Raw genomic sequence first — 18,820 nt, forward strand, 5'->3', positions numbered from 1 at the left:
TCAGACTCTGGGGGCGACAAGCTGTGTGTAGGTGAGAGAGCGCGAAGCTTTTTAACTACACAGGCAGCCAGGGTGGGAACCTACTACCCCAGCTCACCACTGGGCTAAATGCCCTCATTTTTTGCAACCACTCTGGGCATTGTGGCATTGACTTGAGGATGTCCTGGCCAAATGAAAACCCCCAGACCTTTTCCAAATGAACCACAGCCTGCCTTGAAAAGGCACCCTTGGACCTTCAAACCAAAACAGCTCTGGAAAGGGAATAGCCAGGGACAGAACACCTGCTCTGGGCCAGCGTGGGCGCCTGCAGATGCGAGGATGTTCCCCACGGGAAGTCCCCTTTGATGTCCAAGGTCTCGATCACAACCATGCCTGTCATGCCTGGTCTTAAAATTCATTAAGCATGAAGTGACTCTCCTCCCTTAGGAACGAGTGATTAATCCCCATATCTGAGTGAGTTGGGGGGCAGGGAGAAAGGACAGAGGATAGAAACATCCATTTTTCACTGTACTCTCGGATTTATGAGCAAGATGGTTTCCAGCCCTGGATTAGGGAACAGACCCCTGCCTGGCCTTCTGGGGGCCCAGCCCAAAGCAGCAGACGTTTCCTGGAGGAGCCCCGTGCTTCCTGAGTAGTCAGGACAAAGTGCTTCTCCCAGACGGATGGCAGGCCAAGTCCCAGCCCATGTACCTTCCGCGACTTCCTTGCCAGTTTCTGGAACCTGAGAGTGCAGCAGACTGGGAGGGACAAACAAGCAACCACGGGGCTGATGCGGCCAGGGAAGCCCAGTGACGACACAGGCGTGCCATACCCGACTGGGTCTCCAACATTTCCTCCGACTCCCCCGGCCCCTCCAACAGCAGCGTCTGCCACTGAGACTCACACCATCTGGCCGCTGAAGAAATGGCCACAGAGGAGGACCAGATTCAGGTTAATAACCACAACCTGTATTTGTTAAAGCATCTCCTCAGCTGGTCTGGGGCACAAGAGTGGGCTTGTCTAAATGCTTCCCGACAAGATGCCAGTGGGCACAGGCCTGGCGGGCACCACAGTCCCAGACCCCACAGCTGTACCCCAACTGCACGGCACCGTGAGGCCAGACTGCACCCTCAGCGCTGGGCACATTCTTCCCCACACGCCCTCAGCCACCAGCTACGGGGATTGGCGGCCACCCTTTCACTCCCTTTCACTCGCCTCTCACCAGGCCAACATCTTCAAGCCACTACCACATGCACACCAGGCCCTTAGACCCAAGACCGCTGTTCTGTCGCAGCTTGGCCATTTCTCTGCGGGAGCTACCGACCTCCCCACAGCCCCCACTCAGACCACCGTCTCCCTGGGGCTCTGGCCCAGGCCTCTCCTCAGCATACAGACAGTGTCGTGGCCCCTGGGCATTCAGGGAGCACTCAGACCCCAATCCTCACACACTAATCACACAAACACCCCTCTCCTCCCTGCCGCTGGGTGTCTGGACACAGCTGGCCACACGCAGCACTGGCTACTTCTCACCCACTGCAACCTGGCCTCTGCGCTTACCACCATGACTTCCTAGTGGTCTCTTCCTTTTAGCCTTTCTGGAACACAAGCTCCCCCACCTCTCTCTTGTGTGACCCCCAAATACAGAAAGCCTCTGGGCCTGCTCGGGGCCACCTGTCTCCACCCCTGCTGTGTTCCTATCCTTCCTCTCCAGTCTTGGCTTCTCTCTCCAAGACCCAGCACAGCCCCCTCCCATGCTCAAACAGCCTCACCTCTTCTGTCACCCCCACCCCACAGTCAGCTCACTCTCCTGGTCAGCTCCAGCCCTCTCCTCCCATCTCCCTTCAAGACGACGAGCCCAGGTTCCTAACTCCCACTGGACAATCACACACACTATGCCAAATTCCCCTTCCTTGGGTAAAACTCCAAAGGCATCCCCTCCCCTGCTCAATGACCTTCAGTGATGTCCTACACAGCGCCCTCAGCTGTCTTCTGAACGCTACACTGGATGATCCCAAGCCTCCTACCCACCCTCACCTTCTCTGTTGTCTACATCATACACCAATTCTCCAACCACAGTCTGCTATCTTTTATTCTTTTCTTTTTTTCTTTTTTTTTTGGGGGGGGGGAGGGTCTCACTCTGTCACCCTGGGCAGAGTGCCATGGCGTCATGATAGCTCACAGCAACCTCAAACTCCTGGGCTCAAGCGATCCTCTGGTCTCAGCCTCCCAAGAGGTTAGGACTACAGGTGCCCGCCACAACGCCAGGTTAGTTTTTCTATTTTTAGTAGAGATGGGGTTTTGCTCTTGCTCAAGCTGGTCTCAAACTCCTGAGCTCAAGTATCCACACACCTGGGCCTCCCAGAGTTAGCCACCGTGCCGGGCCTCGGGGTCTATTCTTTTCTGAGCACACATATAGTTCTACACATGTAGATTCAACCTTGAATCAAAACTATTGGGAAAAAATAACAATCAGCAATTAAAAAAAAAAATACCAATAACACAATGTAACAACTATTTATGTAGCATTTACATTGTATTAGATACAGTCAATAACAGGATTATGTTCTGAGAAATTCGTAAATTCGTCATTAGGAACACCACGGCATGTGCTGCTGCCTACTAGGCTGTATGGGGTGGCCTACTGCTCCTGGGCGATAAGCCCGTACATTATTGAATGTACTGTATTGAATACTGTAGGCAACTGTAACACACTGTTAAATATCTGCATATCTAAACAGAGAAAAGAACAGTAAAAATACAGTCTTAATGGAATCACTTTTATATATGCGGTCTGTCAACCAACAGAAACATTGTTCTGGGTCACTCAACTACATTAAGTAATCTAGAGTGCTAGATTACTTAAAGTAATCTACTTTAATTATTTAAAGTACATGGGGAGCTGAGAGGAGAGGGTCACCTGAGGCCAAGAGTTCGAGACCAGCTTGGGCAATACCAAAAGACCCAATCTCTAAAAAAATAAAAATAAAAAATTTAACAATTAGCCAGGCATGGTGGTGTACACCTACAGTCTCGGCAACTTGGGGAGCTGAGGCAGGAGGATCACTTGAGCTCCGGAGTTCCAGGAGCAGTGAGCTTGAGCTGTGATTGTGCGACCGTACTCTGCCCTGGGTAGAGTAAGACCTTGTCTCTAGAAAAAATAAAGTAGAGGGTGGAGCCTGTGGCTCAAAGGGGTAGGGCGCCAGCCCCATATGCCTGAGGTGGTGGGTTCAAACACAGCCCCAGGCAAAAAAAACTGCAAAATAAATAAATAAATAAATAAAATAAAATAAATAAATAAAGTAGATAGAAGGGTATACATTATGCAGATACAACACCATTTGATGTAAGGGACTTGAGCAACCAAAGATTTTGGTATCCATGGGGGCTGAGGGAGGGTCCTGGAACCAGTCCCCCACAGACACAGAGCAACGACTGTCAGGGGGCAGCTGGCTGACCCTCCACAGCCCCTTCCCCTAAGAAGCAGGACAGACAGGAGGTTTCCCATGTTCCACGGCACTGACCCCTCCACAGAGCCTCAAAATCTGCCCAGTTAAGATTATTTTAGGTACCTGTATGTCCCTGTTCTCACCCAGGGCTACAGGCTCCTCACGCCCCGGTCAAGGGCTGAGTCTGAACCATCCTCCTATCTCCCTGGATATCTGGTAGGACGTCAGCACTGGACAAACTCCTCCTGAAGAAAAGCAGTGTTTTCTCATCAGTTCTGTCTTTTTATTGTTGTCATTGCTGTTGTTGTTGAGACAGAGTCCCATTATGTCACCCAGGCTAGAGTGCCACGGTGCTACCATAGCTCACAGCAACCTCAGTCTTTCAGGCTCAAGAGATTCTCTTGCCTCAGCCTCCCAAGTAGCTGGGATCATAGGCACCCACTACAATGTCCAGATAGTTTTTCTATTTTTAGTAGAGATGGGGCTTCCCTTTGGATCAGGCTGGTCTTGAACACCTGAGCTCAAGTGATCCACCTGTCTTGGCCTTCCAGAGTGTTAGGATTATAGGCATGAGCCACTGAGCCCAGCCCAATTCTGCCTTTAAAAAAAAACAATAGATGGGGCAGCGCCTGTGGCTCAAAGGAGTAGGGCGCTGGCCTCATATGCCAGAGGTGGGAGGTTCAGACCCAGCCCCAGCCAAAAACTGCAAAAAAAAAAAAAAACAAACAAACAATAGATGCCGAGCACTGCTGAACTGTACACTTACAAGTGGTTAAGGCGGGGCATGGTGGTGCACATCTGTAATACTAGCACTCTGGGAGGCTGATGTGGGTGGACTGCTTGAGCTCAAAAGTTTGAGATCAGCCTGAGTAAGAGCCAGAACCCATCTCTAAAAATAGCTGGGTGTTGTGGCGGGCACCTATAGTCTCAGCTACTTGGGAGGCTGAGATGAGAGGATCACTTGAGCCCAAGAATTTGAGGTTGCTGTGAGCTATGATGCCATGGCACTCTACCAAGGGCGACAAAGTAAGACTCTCTCTCCAAAAAATAAAAAATAGGCTTGGCGCCTGTAGCACAGTGGTTACAGTGCTGGCCATGTACACCCAGGCTGCCGGGTCCGAACCCAGCCTGGGTCAGCGAAACAATGACAACTGCAACAGCAACAACAAAAAAATAGCAGGGCGTTATGGCAGGTGCCTGTAGTCCCAGCTACTTGGGAGGCTGAGGCAAGAGAATCCCTTGAGCCCAGGAGTTTGAGGTTGCTGTGAGCTGTGACACCACAGCACTCTCCCGAGGGCGACATAGTGAGACTGTCTCCAAAAAAAAAAAACGTGGCTAAGAAAGGAAATTTTATGTTGTGGATTTTCGCACAATTAAAAAAAAAAAGTGAAAACGAGGGAGAGAGAAGAGACCCTGCTGAGTGCAGAACACAGCTGAGCAGCAGGTGGGCTCATTGTCTACATCTTTCCACATCCATGAAGTCTCAAAAAACAAAATAAATAAAATGTAAGCACTCCACGAAAAGTCCAGGACGAGGACAGGCAAGAGAGAAGGGAGGCGGTGAGAGGCCCACGGCAGCCCCATGGGACTCCCCGGAGCTCCCACTGGGCAGGCACTGGCCGTAGGTGAAATGTCTACACGAAATTAGGCTTCTCCTTAAAATGTCTTGCTAAATGGTGTTATCAACTGACGTTAGACGTGTGAGCAGAAGACTCCGTGAGACCTGGCAAGAGGCGGCTAAGGCCTGACGCTCACTGCTCCCACGAAGCCCCCCAAGGAGGGAGCCGTCCTCTCCAGCTTACAGAGGCCAAGGGAGGGCCAAGCCCCTTTGCAAGCCCATGTGGCAGCAAGAGCCGGGACTCCCAGGCAAGCCCAGATCGGTTGCCTTCAGAGTCTACGTTCCTTCCCCAGACTGGGTCAACCTATGTTGCCTCTAGGCTGAGTCAAGAATGTTCACTGGTGCCTTGCTGAGTGCAGAGAATCTGCCTCTACTCTACAGGCTGACCAACTGTGCAGAGAATCTCCCTCTACTCTACAGGCTGACCAGGTGACCACAGCAGCACTTTCAGAGAGGGAACGTGTCAGGCCTTCGGAGTGAAGTGAATCTTCAAAAGCTCTTCTCTGGCCAACAGCCAGTGAATCCAGAAGGCCCTCGGGCTGCTCTGTTCCTGGCTCCCCTAGCTGCCTCCCACTGTGACTGCTGCCCAGTCTCCCTCTCTTCTTCCCGGGTACCCTCAGCTATCTCCCGGCCTGCCTAGAGATGGCTCCTTCCTGATACTCCCTGGTCACACACCTGGCTCCCAGGGCACACAGCTGACTGTCTCTATGCATCCCCACAGCATCTCCCCAGCCAGACCTCAACCTCCCAGAACCTGTTCACGCCAGACCACAGTCAGCAGCAGGTCGACATTCGCGGCCCTTGATTGTTGGATGGGAAAAGGTGGATAGGCAGGTAGTGCCCTTCCAAGGTCTGTCTTCTTGGGCCCCGGACGCACAGCTTGCTGGAGGAGCTTCAGCAAAATGCCCCAGAAACAGGTATCAGGAGTTAGGAAATCTGTGTCTCGGGAGATTTGCAAAAAAAGGAAAAGGAGTTCAAGTCCCTAGATGGCTGAAGCTTTCCAGGACCTGCATAAAGTCTGGGATCAGTGGGTGGTGCCTGTGGCTCAGTGGATAGGGCATGGGCCCCATATACCAAAGGTGGCAGGTTCGAACCCGGCCTCGGCCAAACTGCAACAAAAAATAGCCGGGCGTTGTGGCGGGTGCCTGTAGTTCCAGCTACTTGGGAGGCTGAGGCAAGGGAATCGCCTAAGCCTAGGAGTTGGTGGTTGCTGTGAGCTGTGACGCCACCGCACTCTACCGAGGGCAATAAAGTAAGACTCTGTCTCAAAAAAAAAAAAAAAAAAAGACTGGGATCAGATGATTCTCGTGGCACTTAGGCTTACGTGGCTGTCTCCTGTCAGACTGAAGATGACAGGCTGGGAGGGCTGTGTCATGGTACTTACTCAGCACCGTCTTGTGCCTGACACAGCAGGTGCCTAAAACGTGTGTGCTGAGCCACTGACTGAGGTCTTCTTTACCTCTGCAAGTCACGCCGTCTGCTCTCGTGAATCGGCTCAGTCTGAAGAGTGAGGCCAGCGCTGCTTCCTCTGCGTCCTGCCCTTGGGTGGGTTATCCTAGGCCTGTGTGTTTGTCTCAGACCCCATCAGTAGAGAGCATGTGATTACAACAATAATCTTGCCCCAGGGACTTTACAAGAATGTTTTGAGGGCCCACAAAGTTACCTCCACGGAAGTCCTATTTACCACACATTTTTTTTTTTTTTTTTTTTCAGATAGAGCCTCAAGCTATCGCCCTGGGTAGAGTGCCATGGTGTCACAGCTCTACCTGTTGGGGTCAAGCGATCTTCCTGCCTCAGTTTTATTTTCTATTTTTAGTACAGATGGGGTCTCGCTTTTCCCCAGGCTGGTCTCGAACTTGTGAGCTCAGCAATCCACCTGCCTTGGCCTCCCAGAGTGGTAGGTTTACAGGCGTGAGCCAGCACGGCTGGCCTGTTTTTTGTTGTTGTTGTTGTTCATTTTTTGAGGCAGAGTCTCACTTTGTCATTCCCTGTCATTCCATGGCATCTCTTGGGCTCAAGTGATTCTCTTGCCTCAGCTTCCCAAGTAGCTGGGACTACAGGCGCTGGCCACACACCCCACTGTTTTTAGAGACGAGGTCTCGCTCTGGCTCAGGCTGATCTCGAACCTGTGAGCTGAGGCAATCCACCCACCTCGGCTTCCCAGAGTGCTGGGATTACAGGTTTGAGCCACCTCACCCGGCTGACCACACATTAGTTATGGGGTGTCCCAGGCTCCCCACCCAGGCCCTGGCAGGCACATCACTCCTAGCTGCCCTTCCCTCAGGCACCAGCCACTATCTGCATCACAGTCATTTTGCAAGGGCACAGCAGCAAGCTCTACAAGCTAAGAGAGCAACTTGCAGGCCCCAGTCTGAGAATGGACAAGCTCTCTGAGGCTGAGATGATCAACCCTTAGCAAAAAAGGAAACATAACCAGGTGTCGCTGGGCCCCAGAAGCCACTGCCCCTTAGTAGATGGGATTCAATGGGCCAGAGCAGGGACGCCCGAGTCTAAGCAAATTAAAACCTCAGAGGTGGTTTCACATCCCATCTTCAACCCACCAACACCCACAGGGCCTGAGACACTGACAGACCCACATGGGCTCAGATGCATCATCATCACATCAAATACTGCTGAAGCCACACAGCCCACAGGACGCCACAGCAGGACACACTGTGCTTGCTTTAAGGATCCCATCATCCTGAAGAAGGAAGCCAGACAGACACAGGATTAACAGGAAATAGCTGCAAACACAGCGTTAAAGAAGGCAGCTATACGGTTAGGTTTAAAAGACGCCTCGAGTTACTAAGGTTTGTTTTTTTTTTTGGTTGTTTTTCAAAAGACAAGGCCTTTGGAGACAAATCCATGAATAAAGGCAAGAGAAAAATTTCCATGGAGCCCGTGCCTGGCACATAGGAGACGCTCAACAAATACCCCTGAATGATCAGACAGGGAGGAGAGGTGGTGGCCTGGTAAAAAAAAAAAGGGAGGCATAAACCAGGGTAAAGAGAAAAGAGATGGGAAAAGTTGTGTTAATAATAATTTTTAAGGCTCAGTGCCTGTAGCTCAGCGGCTAGGGCGCCAGCCACACACACCGGAGCTGGCAGGTTCGAACCCGGCCCGGGCCTGCCAAACAACAATGGCAAATACAACCAAAAAATAAAAAAATATCCAGGCGTTGTGGCGGGTGCCTTCAGTCCCAGTTACTTGGGAGGCTGAGGCAAGAGAATCGCTTAAGCCCAAGAGTTTGAGGTTGCTGTGAGCCATGACGTCATGGCACTCTACTGAGGGCAACATGGTGAAAATCTGTCTTAAATAATAAATAAATAAATAAAATAATAATTTTTCATAGCCTGGTATTGTGGCTGGCACCTATAGTCCCAGCTACCTGGGAGGCGGAGGCAAGTGAATCGCTTATCCCCAAGAGTTTGCTGTAAGCTGTGACACCACAGCACTCTACTGAGGGTGACATAATAAGACTCTATCTCAAAAAATAATAATAATAATAATAATGGTAACAATAATTTTTAAGTATAAAGAAAAAAATGAAAGAATCAAAACAAAGAGCTTCAGCAGGGACCCAGTCTAACCCCTGACTTTTTGGATGAGGACAGTGACATGTCAGTGAAGCATTTGACACCTGGCTTGGCTTCAGTGTCAGCAAAAGATTGCCCTGGGACATTTCAAAACTGTGGGTGTGTAAGCCAAGGAGATAGAGCCGTCACTAACAGGTGTTTTCCTAAAGAGAAGACACCTGTTAAGGATCAGAGATGGGGCATTCAGAATTAGAGTGCTGCTCCAAGGAATTTCAAAAACCTACTTGAGACTGGGCTTAGTGGCTCACACCTATAATCCCAGCACTCTGGGAGGCCCAGGACGGAAGATTGCTTGAGGTCAGGAGAAAGAGGGCAACTCTGTCTCTACTACAAAATAGAAAAACAAGCTGGGTGTTGTGGCCAGCATCTGTAGTCTCATCGACTTGGGAGGCTGAGGCAGGAGGATCACCTGAATCCAGAAGTTGGAGGCTATAGTGAGCTCTGAAGATACCACTGCACTCCAGCCCAGGTGACAGAGTGAGACTCTGTCTCAGGAAACAAACAGGCAAACAAACAAACCCTACTTGAGTGAAATAAGCCAAAGAAAGACAAATACTATATGATTTCATCTATATGAAATACTATTCACGGAGACAAAAAGTTGAATGGTGGCGGCTCCCAGGGCTGGGAGTGAGGGGCAATGGGGAGTGTAGGATAGGTGCCGAGGTTTGGTTTGGGGAAGAAGAAGGTAAAAGCTGTAGAAATCAACAGTGATATGATGGGTGCACCACCATGTGACGTAGTTAATGCCACACTGAACTGCACACCTAAAAAAGAATAAAATGGCAAAATTTTCTACTCTACAGGGTGGCTGTAAAGTTCGTGTGCAATTTGAAAGGCAGGCAAACAAACTACACCCAAACTTCATGGCCACCCAGTATATATAGTATTTTACCACAATAAAAATGACTGCCTATAACATGTTATGTCGATAACGTATTTTAATTAAAATAACTACGTTTTTCAAAGGGAAAAAAACCCTCTTTGAACCACAACAGCTGCATTCCAGTCAGGGTCAAGAACTCCTCGGGGGTTCAGTTAATTTAATCCACCACCACCCCGAGCCTTGATCCAAAAAGCAGCAGTCTCAGCCAAAATCCAGACCTATTGTTTGGCAACCTGAGAAGGCTTCTAAAATGCCCATTCATCCACTCTGGATGGGGAACCCTCTCAACCCCAGGGCAGACCCGCAGGCCGGGACATCTCAAGCTGCTGTTACCTCCTCCCAGAAGGGTGAGAACTTACAACTTAACTGCAGTCCCATACACAGGCCCTCCTGGCCGCAGGACTCCAGACTAAGGAAAGGAAGTGACTATTAAGGCCAGAAGCAGATACCACAATCCCATTATTCGGCACCTACCCAGAAGAAAAAAATCATTTTATTATAAGGACATTTGCACTAGACTGTTTACAGCAGCTCAATTCACAATTGCCAAGATGTGGAAACAACCTAAATGTCCACTGACCCAGGAAGGGACCAACAAACTGTGATGTGTATATATGCCATGGAATACTATTCAGCCATAAAAAGACAGAGACTTTACATCTTTTGTATTAACCTGAATGGAGCTGAAACACATTCTTCTCAGTAAAGTATCACAAGAACAGAAAAGCGGGTGGCGCCTGTGGCTCAGTGGGTAGGGCGCCAGCCCCATATACCGAGGGTGGCAGGTTCAAACCCGGCCACGGCCAAACTGCAGCAAAAAAAAAAAAAAAAAAAAAAATAGCCAGGCGTTGTGGCAGGTGCCTGTAGTCCCGGCTACTTGGGAGGCTGAGGCAAGAGAGTCGTCTAAGCCTGGGAGTTGGAGGTTGCTGTGAGCTGAGATGCCACAGCACTCTACTGAGGGTGATAAAGTGAGACTCTGTCTCTACAAAAAAAAATTAAATTAAATTAAAAAAAAAACCAGAAAAGCAAGTATCCAATGTACTCAATCCTCAAATGAAGCCAGTAGATGATCTAATGACACACACCCACATAAGGGAAAAACTCAAGTCAATTTGGGGGGAAGAAGAAAGAAGGGGGTGAGAGGGGAGGAGGGAGGGGGAGGGGTGTGCTCCTACCTAATGGGAACAATGTAAGGGTATATGGCACGCCTCCTGAGTGTAGACAGGACACAGAGGACTCTGTGTAACAAATGCAAACCCTGTAACCTAGTTGTTTATACCCTCACATTAATCTGAAAAAAAAAAAAAAAAAAGAAGCCAGAAGAAAAAAGGCGGCATAGGGAAGGGATGTCCCTCTACTGGACCCACTCAAATCACTAGCACTCCCACCCAGCTTTCTTTCCTTTTTTTTTTTTTTTTTTTTTGAGACAGAGTCTCACTATGTCGCCCTGGGTAGAGTGCCCTGGCATTACAGCTCACAACCACCTCAAACTCTTGGGCTTAAGCAATTCTCTTGCCTCAGCCTCCCAAGCAACAGGGACTATAGGCACCCGCCACAACGCCCAGCTGTTTTTAGAGACGAAGTCTTGCTCTGGCTCAGGCTGGTCTCAGACTCATGAGCTCAGGCCATCTACCCACCTCGGCCTCCCAAAGGCTAGGATTACAGGCGGGAGCGATCCCAGCAGGCCTCAGGTCCTTCTTTAGTGAAATGTTTCGGGATGCTTCCTTCTGTTCCCCAAACTAGACAACCTCCCTGAGCTGGGGAAGCCTCGTAGAATGTGATCTAGACTCTGCTGCCATCCCACTGGTGACGTCAGCGGTCTTGGGCCCCACCCAGATCTGCCCACTCTGCCTCTGTTCCCGCAGAGGTGCCTGTGTTCATTATAGAGGCAGCCACAGGGCTCTGGTCTATAGAGATGACTGAGGAGCTGACGCTGGCCCTGGGTGACCTTTCACTGCCCAGTTACTCACTCAAACTGGCTGCCAGTCCAGTCCGTCACCCAAGGGGAAAACAAAGCAATGGTCATTCTGGCACCAACACACCGCCAGACTCCAAAGGGCAAATTAAGCTGCTTAATAAAATGCGAAAACACAGGGCATGAAGCAACAGAAGATGTGAAGGTCACATCTCACAGCTGATGCTGGAGAAGGACAGAGGGGCACACAGTCCACACATCTGGACTGAGAATTCCTCAAACCGCCAACACAAAGGCCGGGCACAATGGCTCACGCCTGTGATCCTAGCACTCTAGAAGGCTGAAGCAGGAGGAGCCCGTGAGCTCAGGAGTTCCAGACCAGCCTGAACAAGTGCAAGACCCTGTCTCTTTAAAACACAAAGAAACGACAAATGTTTGAGGTGAGAAATATGCTAAAATATCCCACTTTGATCATTATATGTTACACGTATGTATCTAAATATCATACTGTTACCTCCACAAATACACATGATTATTATGGGTGCCAACTAAAAATAATAATAGAAGGAGGAGAAATGTCTGGTGCATTGCCTGACCCCCAAGCCAAGTACAGGACAAATGTATAGGAGAGCCCCCCACCCCTCACCAAACAGCCTATCATCAGAGAATATGGGAGTGAGGCTTCCCTATGCTACAGTTTCACCCAAGTCAGCTCAGATCAGAACTGCCTAGCCAACCGGAGAACTGTGAGAAATAATAAATAGCTGTTGTCTGAAGCCTCTTGAAAAAAAAGAGAGAGAGACAGAGAAAGGATCTTGGGTTGTCTAGCTTTCTCCCCCCCAAAAAGGCTCACGGAGGTCCTATGAAAGGAAAATTAAAATACAGGGATAAAATTGGGAGGAGTTGACAAGTCACTTCCCAGAGACCAGCACAATTTTCCAGTCCTGACCCCATGAGCCTTGAAAAGGAAAAGGAGGAAGGGACCTTCCTGTATATGCTGTGTGTGGGGCTTGGAGCCAGGCTCCGTGGGAGACCTGGAAGTGAACCAGAGATTCCTGCCTTCAAAAAGCACACTGTCCAGGCTACCACTGGCAGGAAGTTTGAAGACATGAGTACGGGGAAATTAACCAACCACAAAGAGACAAATCCTGTAGGATTCCACTTAGGTGAATACCCAGAGGAATCAAAAACTCAGAGACAGAAAGAAGAATGGTGGCTGTCAAGGGCTCGGAAGTTACTGTTTAATGAGTTCAGCTGGGGAAGATGAAAAAGTTTTAGAGAGGGATGAGGATGATGGCTGCACAACTCTGTGAATGTTTAAAAATGGTTAAAATGGGGCGCCGGCCCCATATACCGAGGGTGGCAGGTTCAAACCCGGCCCCAGCTGAACTGCAACAAAAAAATAGCCGGGTGTTGTGGCGGGTGCCTATAGCACAGTGGTTACAGTGCTGGCCACGTACACCCAGGCTGGCGGGTCCGAACCCAGCCTGGGTCAGCTAAACAATGACAACTGCAACAGCAACAACAAAAAAAAAATAGCTGGGCATTGTGGCAGGTGCCTGTAGTCCCAGCTACTTGGGAGGCTGAGGCAAGAGAATCACCTAAGACCAGGAACTGGAGGTTGCTGTGAGCTGGGGGATGCCATAGCACTCTACCGAGGGCAATAAAGTGAGACTCTGTCTCTAACAAAAAAAAAAAAAAAAAAAAAAGGTTAAAATGGGAAATCATATGTGTAAAAAAAAAAAAAAATACAATTCAGAATCACAGGGAAGATGGGGGTGCCCCCAAGCCTTTGCTGATACTGCTCCTCAGGGCGGAAGGCTCACCCCAATTTCTGACTTTGGACTTATGCTGGTTGATCAAGGGTCTTTCTTGTCCAGTCCTGATGCTTCCAGAAGCCCCCCAGGTTTCACTCCCCTCTGAACATGAATACACGCATCCCTCCCATTAACTTATAAGCTCCCAAGAGGCAAGGACCACACTTTCCCTTCAAGGGGCCCACACGATCCAAAGAGAAGGGCTTGCACATACCAGGGCTCATAGCCAAATGTCTTACCCCATAGGCAAGCCCTGGGTGCAAGGAGCTGGAAGGATCCCTGGACGGTGCAGGGAAGAGAGCTTGCACAACCACCACATTCCAAAAAGAATGGCTCTATATTCACACAGGGCCTGGGAATCCCAGCTGTCACATCATAGTTTTGTCTCCACTTTGTCAGCAGGCATCCTGTGAAAGACCGTGCATCAGGCACCCACACCTAGCAAAGAGCAGCATATGATGGTTTTACCTCCTTTCCTTCAATATCAGGGGCCCTCAACTCAGAAACAGGACAGCTCACTCATGACACGGATTAACTATGAAGTGATTGGAGCCAGGCTGCCAGGTCTGCCACTGCAAAGCGTTAGGCTGACTTCCACCCCCTCACCCCAGCGGGATTTTCCTCACTGTTCCTTTTCGGCCTAGCAGGCTCCACAGCCATCTAAAGAACATCAGTAAATAGTTGGACAGAGACAGATGGCTGAGCCGGCGCGGGAACCCTCTTTTCCTGCCAGCCACACATGGTCAAACATCAGAGGAGATGGCTGGGCAGAGTGTAAAGGCTCCCAGGGCTAAAACCACTAGGAGCTTAAAAACCTAACAGGATCCAAACTGGGGCGGAATTGTACAATGGTGAGCCAGAATGTCAACTATGGACTTGAAGTGATAATGATGGGTCAAAGCAGGTTCATGAGCTCTAACAAACGCACCTCTCTGGTGGCTGTGCGGTTGTCAATTTTGCTGTGAACCTGTAAGTGCCCTCGAAACATTATGCCTTTATAAAAAAACTGAGGGGAAAAATGTAATCTCTTTTAAATGATGTTTAAATAACCTTAATCCTCAAGTGTCTTAGGGAAAAGACAAAACCTATTAGGAAAGAGAACATGGAACCTTCGGGATATTCAGCGAAGGATCCAGAAAGTCCTGCAATTGGGTCCAAGGGGTAAAATTAACCCCTCAGTGAGCTCCCGAGAACCTGTGTGACTCCTGAGAACCTGTGTGACTCCAGGCTCCAGGCCACCTTTCCTTCTAATTCAGTGGTTCTCAACCTGTGGGTCGCTACTCCTTTGGGGGTCAAACAACCCTTTCACAGGGGTCGCCTAAAACCATCACAAATACATCACCAGTACAAATACAGGTGTACGAAAATAATTTTGTGGCTGGGAGTCACCACAACATGAGGAACTGTATTAAAGGGTCTCAGCATTAGGAAGGTTGAGAACCACGGTTCCTATTTTCACCTGCTGACTTGCATTGGGGTCTGATGAAGTGGTGGGCAGCATGGCCACATCTATGGAGGAAAGGCCGGGCCCCAACTTTCTGGAAACCCAGAATTCCCACCAGCAAGAGAATACCATTTCAGATCGCAGGTCTCCACGAAAACCTCTCATTTTATTCTTTATTAACAACATTCTCTCACACCATGGGGCTGAGGGGTCAGTTCAAGCTGGCCCACAGTTGGCCGGACAAGGCTGGTGCCCAGAAACCACAAGGCAGTCCTCCAGCCCCCCAAATGAGCTGATGTACCAGCAAAGCAGGCTGCTGAACATGACAACCATCTCCGCCCACTAGGGACTTAGGGAATGAGGCTGCAGGTCTGAGCCCAGCCAACCCCAGCTACAAACTGGAAGTACCTAATACAAACAGGACAGAGTGCTGGTCGCTAAAAGGCAGCTCCACACAGCCAAAAACAGCCCCACTTGTTTCAAGAGGATTCTGACAAACAGAGCACATCCAACTTCATCAGCAGAAAAAGAAAAATCAATGGAGCAGAAAACCAGATCAGCCCAACAGGGGCCAGGACTCCAAGGGATTCCCAACTGCCTCACACACCCCAGCCTGCCCACCCTTTTCTTACCCCAAACACAAACGGTGCCTGCACTCCAGACAGACAAATGCTGTCTGTATGCACCCGAGGTTTAATCCTAGGGCCAGGGCCTGATCATGGATTGGGAGCCCCAAATAAGCACCTGTGGGTGATCATTTTGAAGCACACTGGAGACTCAGCAAACAGGGCTGGGTTAACATGTATGGAGGAACCTGTGGGTGAGTAAGTGATGGGGAGAGACGACTCCCATCAAAGAAAGCCAAGGAGAATCACAACGGGTGTGGCTCTGCTTCAGCTCTGGATAAAATCTTTACCCCCCTGAAGCTCCGGGTACCACTGAGTCAGAACTGCCTGTCACCTCACTTCCTTCTAATTTCTATTTTCACCTGTGATGACTTGCTTTCTGGGCTGGCAGCTAGCAAGAGAGCCTGACCCTTTCATGACCTAGAAGCAGCTATCGAGGAAAGGAATTGTTGGGTGGTGGGGGACTGCCCAGGATACCAATCAGGATCTCCTAAAAGCAACCAATCCAAGCAGCAGAGATGACTCCAGCTTTACACCATCCTCACTGCTTACAGGGCAGGGAGATTACCACCCAGGGCATTCTACCTAACTCACAGGCTGTACCTGCAAGAAGCAGACGCCCTCCTCGGACTAAAGGAACAAGCCATTTCCCATCTTCCCCCTCCAACCCAATGCCATTCCAAGTACTGAGAATCTGCATTCAGGAGGGAAGAGGTGCTGAAGTTCCATCAGGCGCAGACCAGCACTTGAACAAAAATCACTCCCCAAAGTACCACCCACTCCTCTCTCCACCACTTCCCCTTTCGCGCCCCCACCCCCAGGTGGTTTTCTGCCCTGGTACAGGTGCGCCCGTACATGGCGGCCCGAGTACCCACCTGCCTCTCCATGGAAGGCGCCGTCTCCATCGCTGGGCCAGATCTGCCCGGTCTTGCGGACGCCCACGATGGTGGCCTCCGACACGACAATCTGGCAGAGCCGGTGTCGCTTGTGGCACTGCGGCGTCGGGGGGCTGCTGCTGTCAAAGGACTGCTGCGAGTTCTGCGAGGGTGAGCGGCTCTTGTCCCGGAACATGCGGTAGGTGGTGGGGCTGGAAGACACGCGGCTGGACTGGCCGGAGGAGAAGTCCTCCTCGCTGGACGTGAGGTTCTCGTTGGAGCTGCAGTCCGGGGTGTAGCCGCCTCCACAGTCCTCAAAGCTCCGGGGGGAGTAGGACCTGCGCGGCCAGGTGAGGCGCTTCTCCTGCTCCGAGGTGCTCTGGCTGCGCAGGAGGGGGCCCCTGCCCTCCCCATCCCCCATCAGGCCCCCGACGTAGATGCTCTGGTAGGGCTGGTACTCCAGGGGCGGCCAAGGGGGTCTGCCTCCGCCATTGGCGTTGATCAGGTTGTCCTTCAGGAAGCGAGGGTTCAACTCGGCGTCCTCGTAGTCGCCGTCGACGCCGCAACCGCTCTCCGAGGCGCGCCCCCGGTACGCGGGCCTGGGCGTGTCCCCCGCGCCCTGCCCGGGGCCCTGCTGGGACTTCTTGCGCTCCAGCTGCATGGCCTGGGTGCCCAGGGAGCTGATCCGGTCCGACACCTCTTTGTCGTTGACCTTCACCAGGCCGCGCTCGTGGTGAAACTCCACGTTGACGTAGAAGGGCTTGTCGGCGTCCGTCGCCGCGGGCTGGCCGTGGCCCTTGCGGATCCTCTCGAAGTTGGACCTGAGCGCCGCCACGCTGGTGGGGGGCCCCCTGTCGTCCCGGTCCGCCGACGCGGCGGCCCCGGGCCTGCGGGCTGCGCCGGGCCTGGCCTTGCCCGGGGAGCCCTCTCCGTCGGGCCGGGCCTCCGGCTCTTCGGCGGGCGGCGGGTCCGCTCCGTCCGCGGGCGCGGGCTGCGGGCGCGGCAGGGGCGCGCGGGGCTCGGCGGCGCCGTCGGGGGGCTGCGCCGCGCGCCGGAAGCCCCAGCGCTGCCGGTCGTAGCTCTTCCTCTCCTTGGCCAGCAGCGTCTGCAGGCAGATCATGCGGAAGCGCTCCTGGTTCACCTCCTGCTCCAGGCGCCGGATGGAGGCCTTGCAGCGCTCCAGCTCCTGCTCGATGTCGCCCACCGACATGCGCGGCGGCTCCATGTGCGGCGGCTCCATGCGCGGCGGTTCCGAGTCCGGGAACTGCGCCTTCCACGCCTCCGCGAAGCCCACGGAGTCCACCATGGCGGGGCCGGCCTCACCTGCGCGCTCAGCGGCGGCGCGGCGGGCCTCGCCAGGCCAGGCCCCGGGTGCCCGGCGGCCCCCATGGCCCGGCGCAGCGGTGGCGGCAGCAGCGGCGGCGGCGGCAGCGAACAATGCCCGCCCCCTCCCGGGCGGCAGGTGAGGCGGCGCGGGGCGGGGCGGGGCGGGGCGCGCGCAGGGGGCGGGGCGCGCAGGGGGAAGGGCGCGGGGCTGCGCGCGCCGCTATTGTGTGCGGTCTCCGCGGCGCGGGGCGGCGCTGTCCCAGGCTCGGGGCCGCAGCGCTACCCCGCGGCGGCGGCCCGCGCTCCGTTCCTCTCGCTCCCGCGACGCCCCCCCAGCCCCGCGGCCGCCGCCTCCCCCGGCGCTACGGTCGGCCCGACCGCTCTCGCAGCGCTGCCGCCCGGCCCGCACTCCGCGCCGCAGGAAGGGGTGGGCCGGGGGGCGGTGGCCGCGGCGCGACTGGCGGAGCCGGCGGGCCTCTTAAAGGGGCCGCGCCGCGGGAACCGCGAGGGCGCCGCGGAGGCCGCTCCCCCACCGACCTGCTGCCTTCTCTCCATCCCTGCGCGCTTGGGGAAACTGAGGCCCCGACGGCGGCGACACCGACTCTCCAACTCGCAGCCCAGGAATCCACCATATAAAATAAAACCGGCTCCTCTGGTACAGAGAGACCTTCCCAGGCCAGAGGTCCTGGCAACAGGAACACCTGGCTCCTCATTTCCGTCAGAGGTGGGCACGCTAGGGGCCGGGACCCGGCAGGTTGGATCACCAACGCCAGCAGCCTCTGTGTCCAACAGACCTTTGGTGATATGGATTGGATCCCTGGTTGGATGATGAAGCAACCACCGCCTCAAGGGATTGTCGTAGAGACACGACATGCTGGATAACAAATAGGAATTTCTCCCGAGGTCACCCTACACCCACCCCTGCCTACCTGCGTCCTGAGCTGTGTGTTTATGCCCTGGCCTCTCGTAAGCTCAGAAACCAGCGTAGCTTTTCCAGGGACTGCCCAAGTCAGAACTTACCGGGTTAGTCTCCCTCTAAGGGAATCACCAGCCTTCACCCTGACCCACAGGACTGAGTGGGAGACTTGGACACCCCCAGTGACAGGGAGTGAAATAATTGGTCATTCTCTAGGGACATCCAGAGATCTGAGACACATGGGAGACAGCACTGTGTAGGGAGCCCCAAAGGGCAAAAATTGAAAATACCCAAACCAGGCTGCTGAGTGAAGGGGAAGAACGGAAACAGGATTTGGCAATAGAACTGGGCTTGAGTCTCCTGACTACCTTTCTTT

The 18,820-nt window shown here is 52.6% G+C and overlaps 1 protein-coding gene across 3 annotated transcripts in view; it reads right to left on the reverse strand.

The window, feature by feature from the left end:
• LOC128584223 (breakpoint cluster region protein-like) overlaps window positions 1–17,602 on the reverse strand; it is a 41,706-nt gene extending 24,104 nt beyond the window's left edge. For 2 of the 3 annotated variants that reach the window (XM_053589275.1, XM_053589276.1), the window contains exon 1: window positions 16,203–17,601. In XM_053589275.1, the coding sequence (XP_053445250.1) occupies window positions 16,203–17,508 (1,306 nt within the window). In that variant the 5' untranslated portion in view covers window positions 17,509–17,601. Of the gene's footprint in view, window positions 1–16,202 lie in introns of all 3 variants that reach the window. The other variant, XM_053589274.1, reaches the window with a different exon arrangement.
• Window positions 17,603–18,820: the final 1,218 nt, after the last annotated feature.

This window comes from Nycticebus coucang, chromosome 4, assembly GCF_027406575.1.
Source record: "Nycticebus coucang isolate mNycCou1 chromosome 4, mNycCou1.pri, whole genome shotgun sequence".
Lineage (NCBI taxonomy): Eukaryota > Metazoa > Chordata > Mammalia > Primates > Lorisidae > Nycticebus > Nycticebus coucang.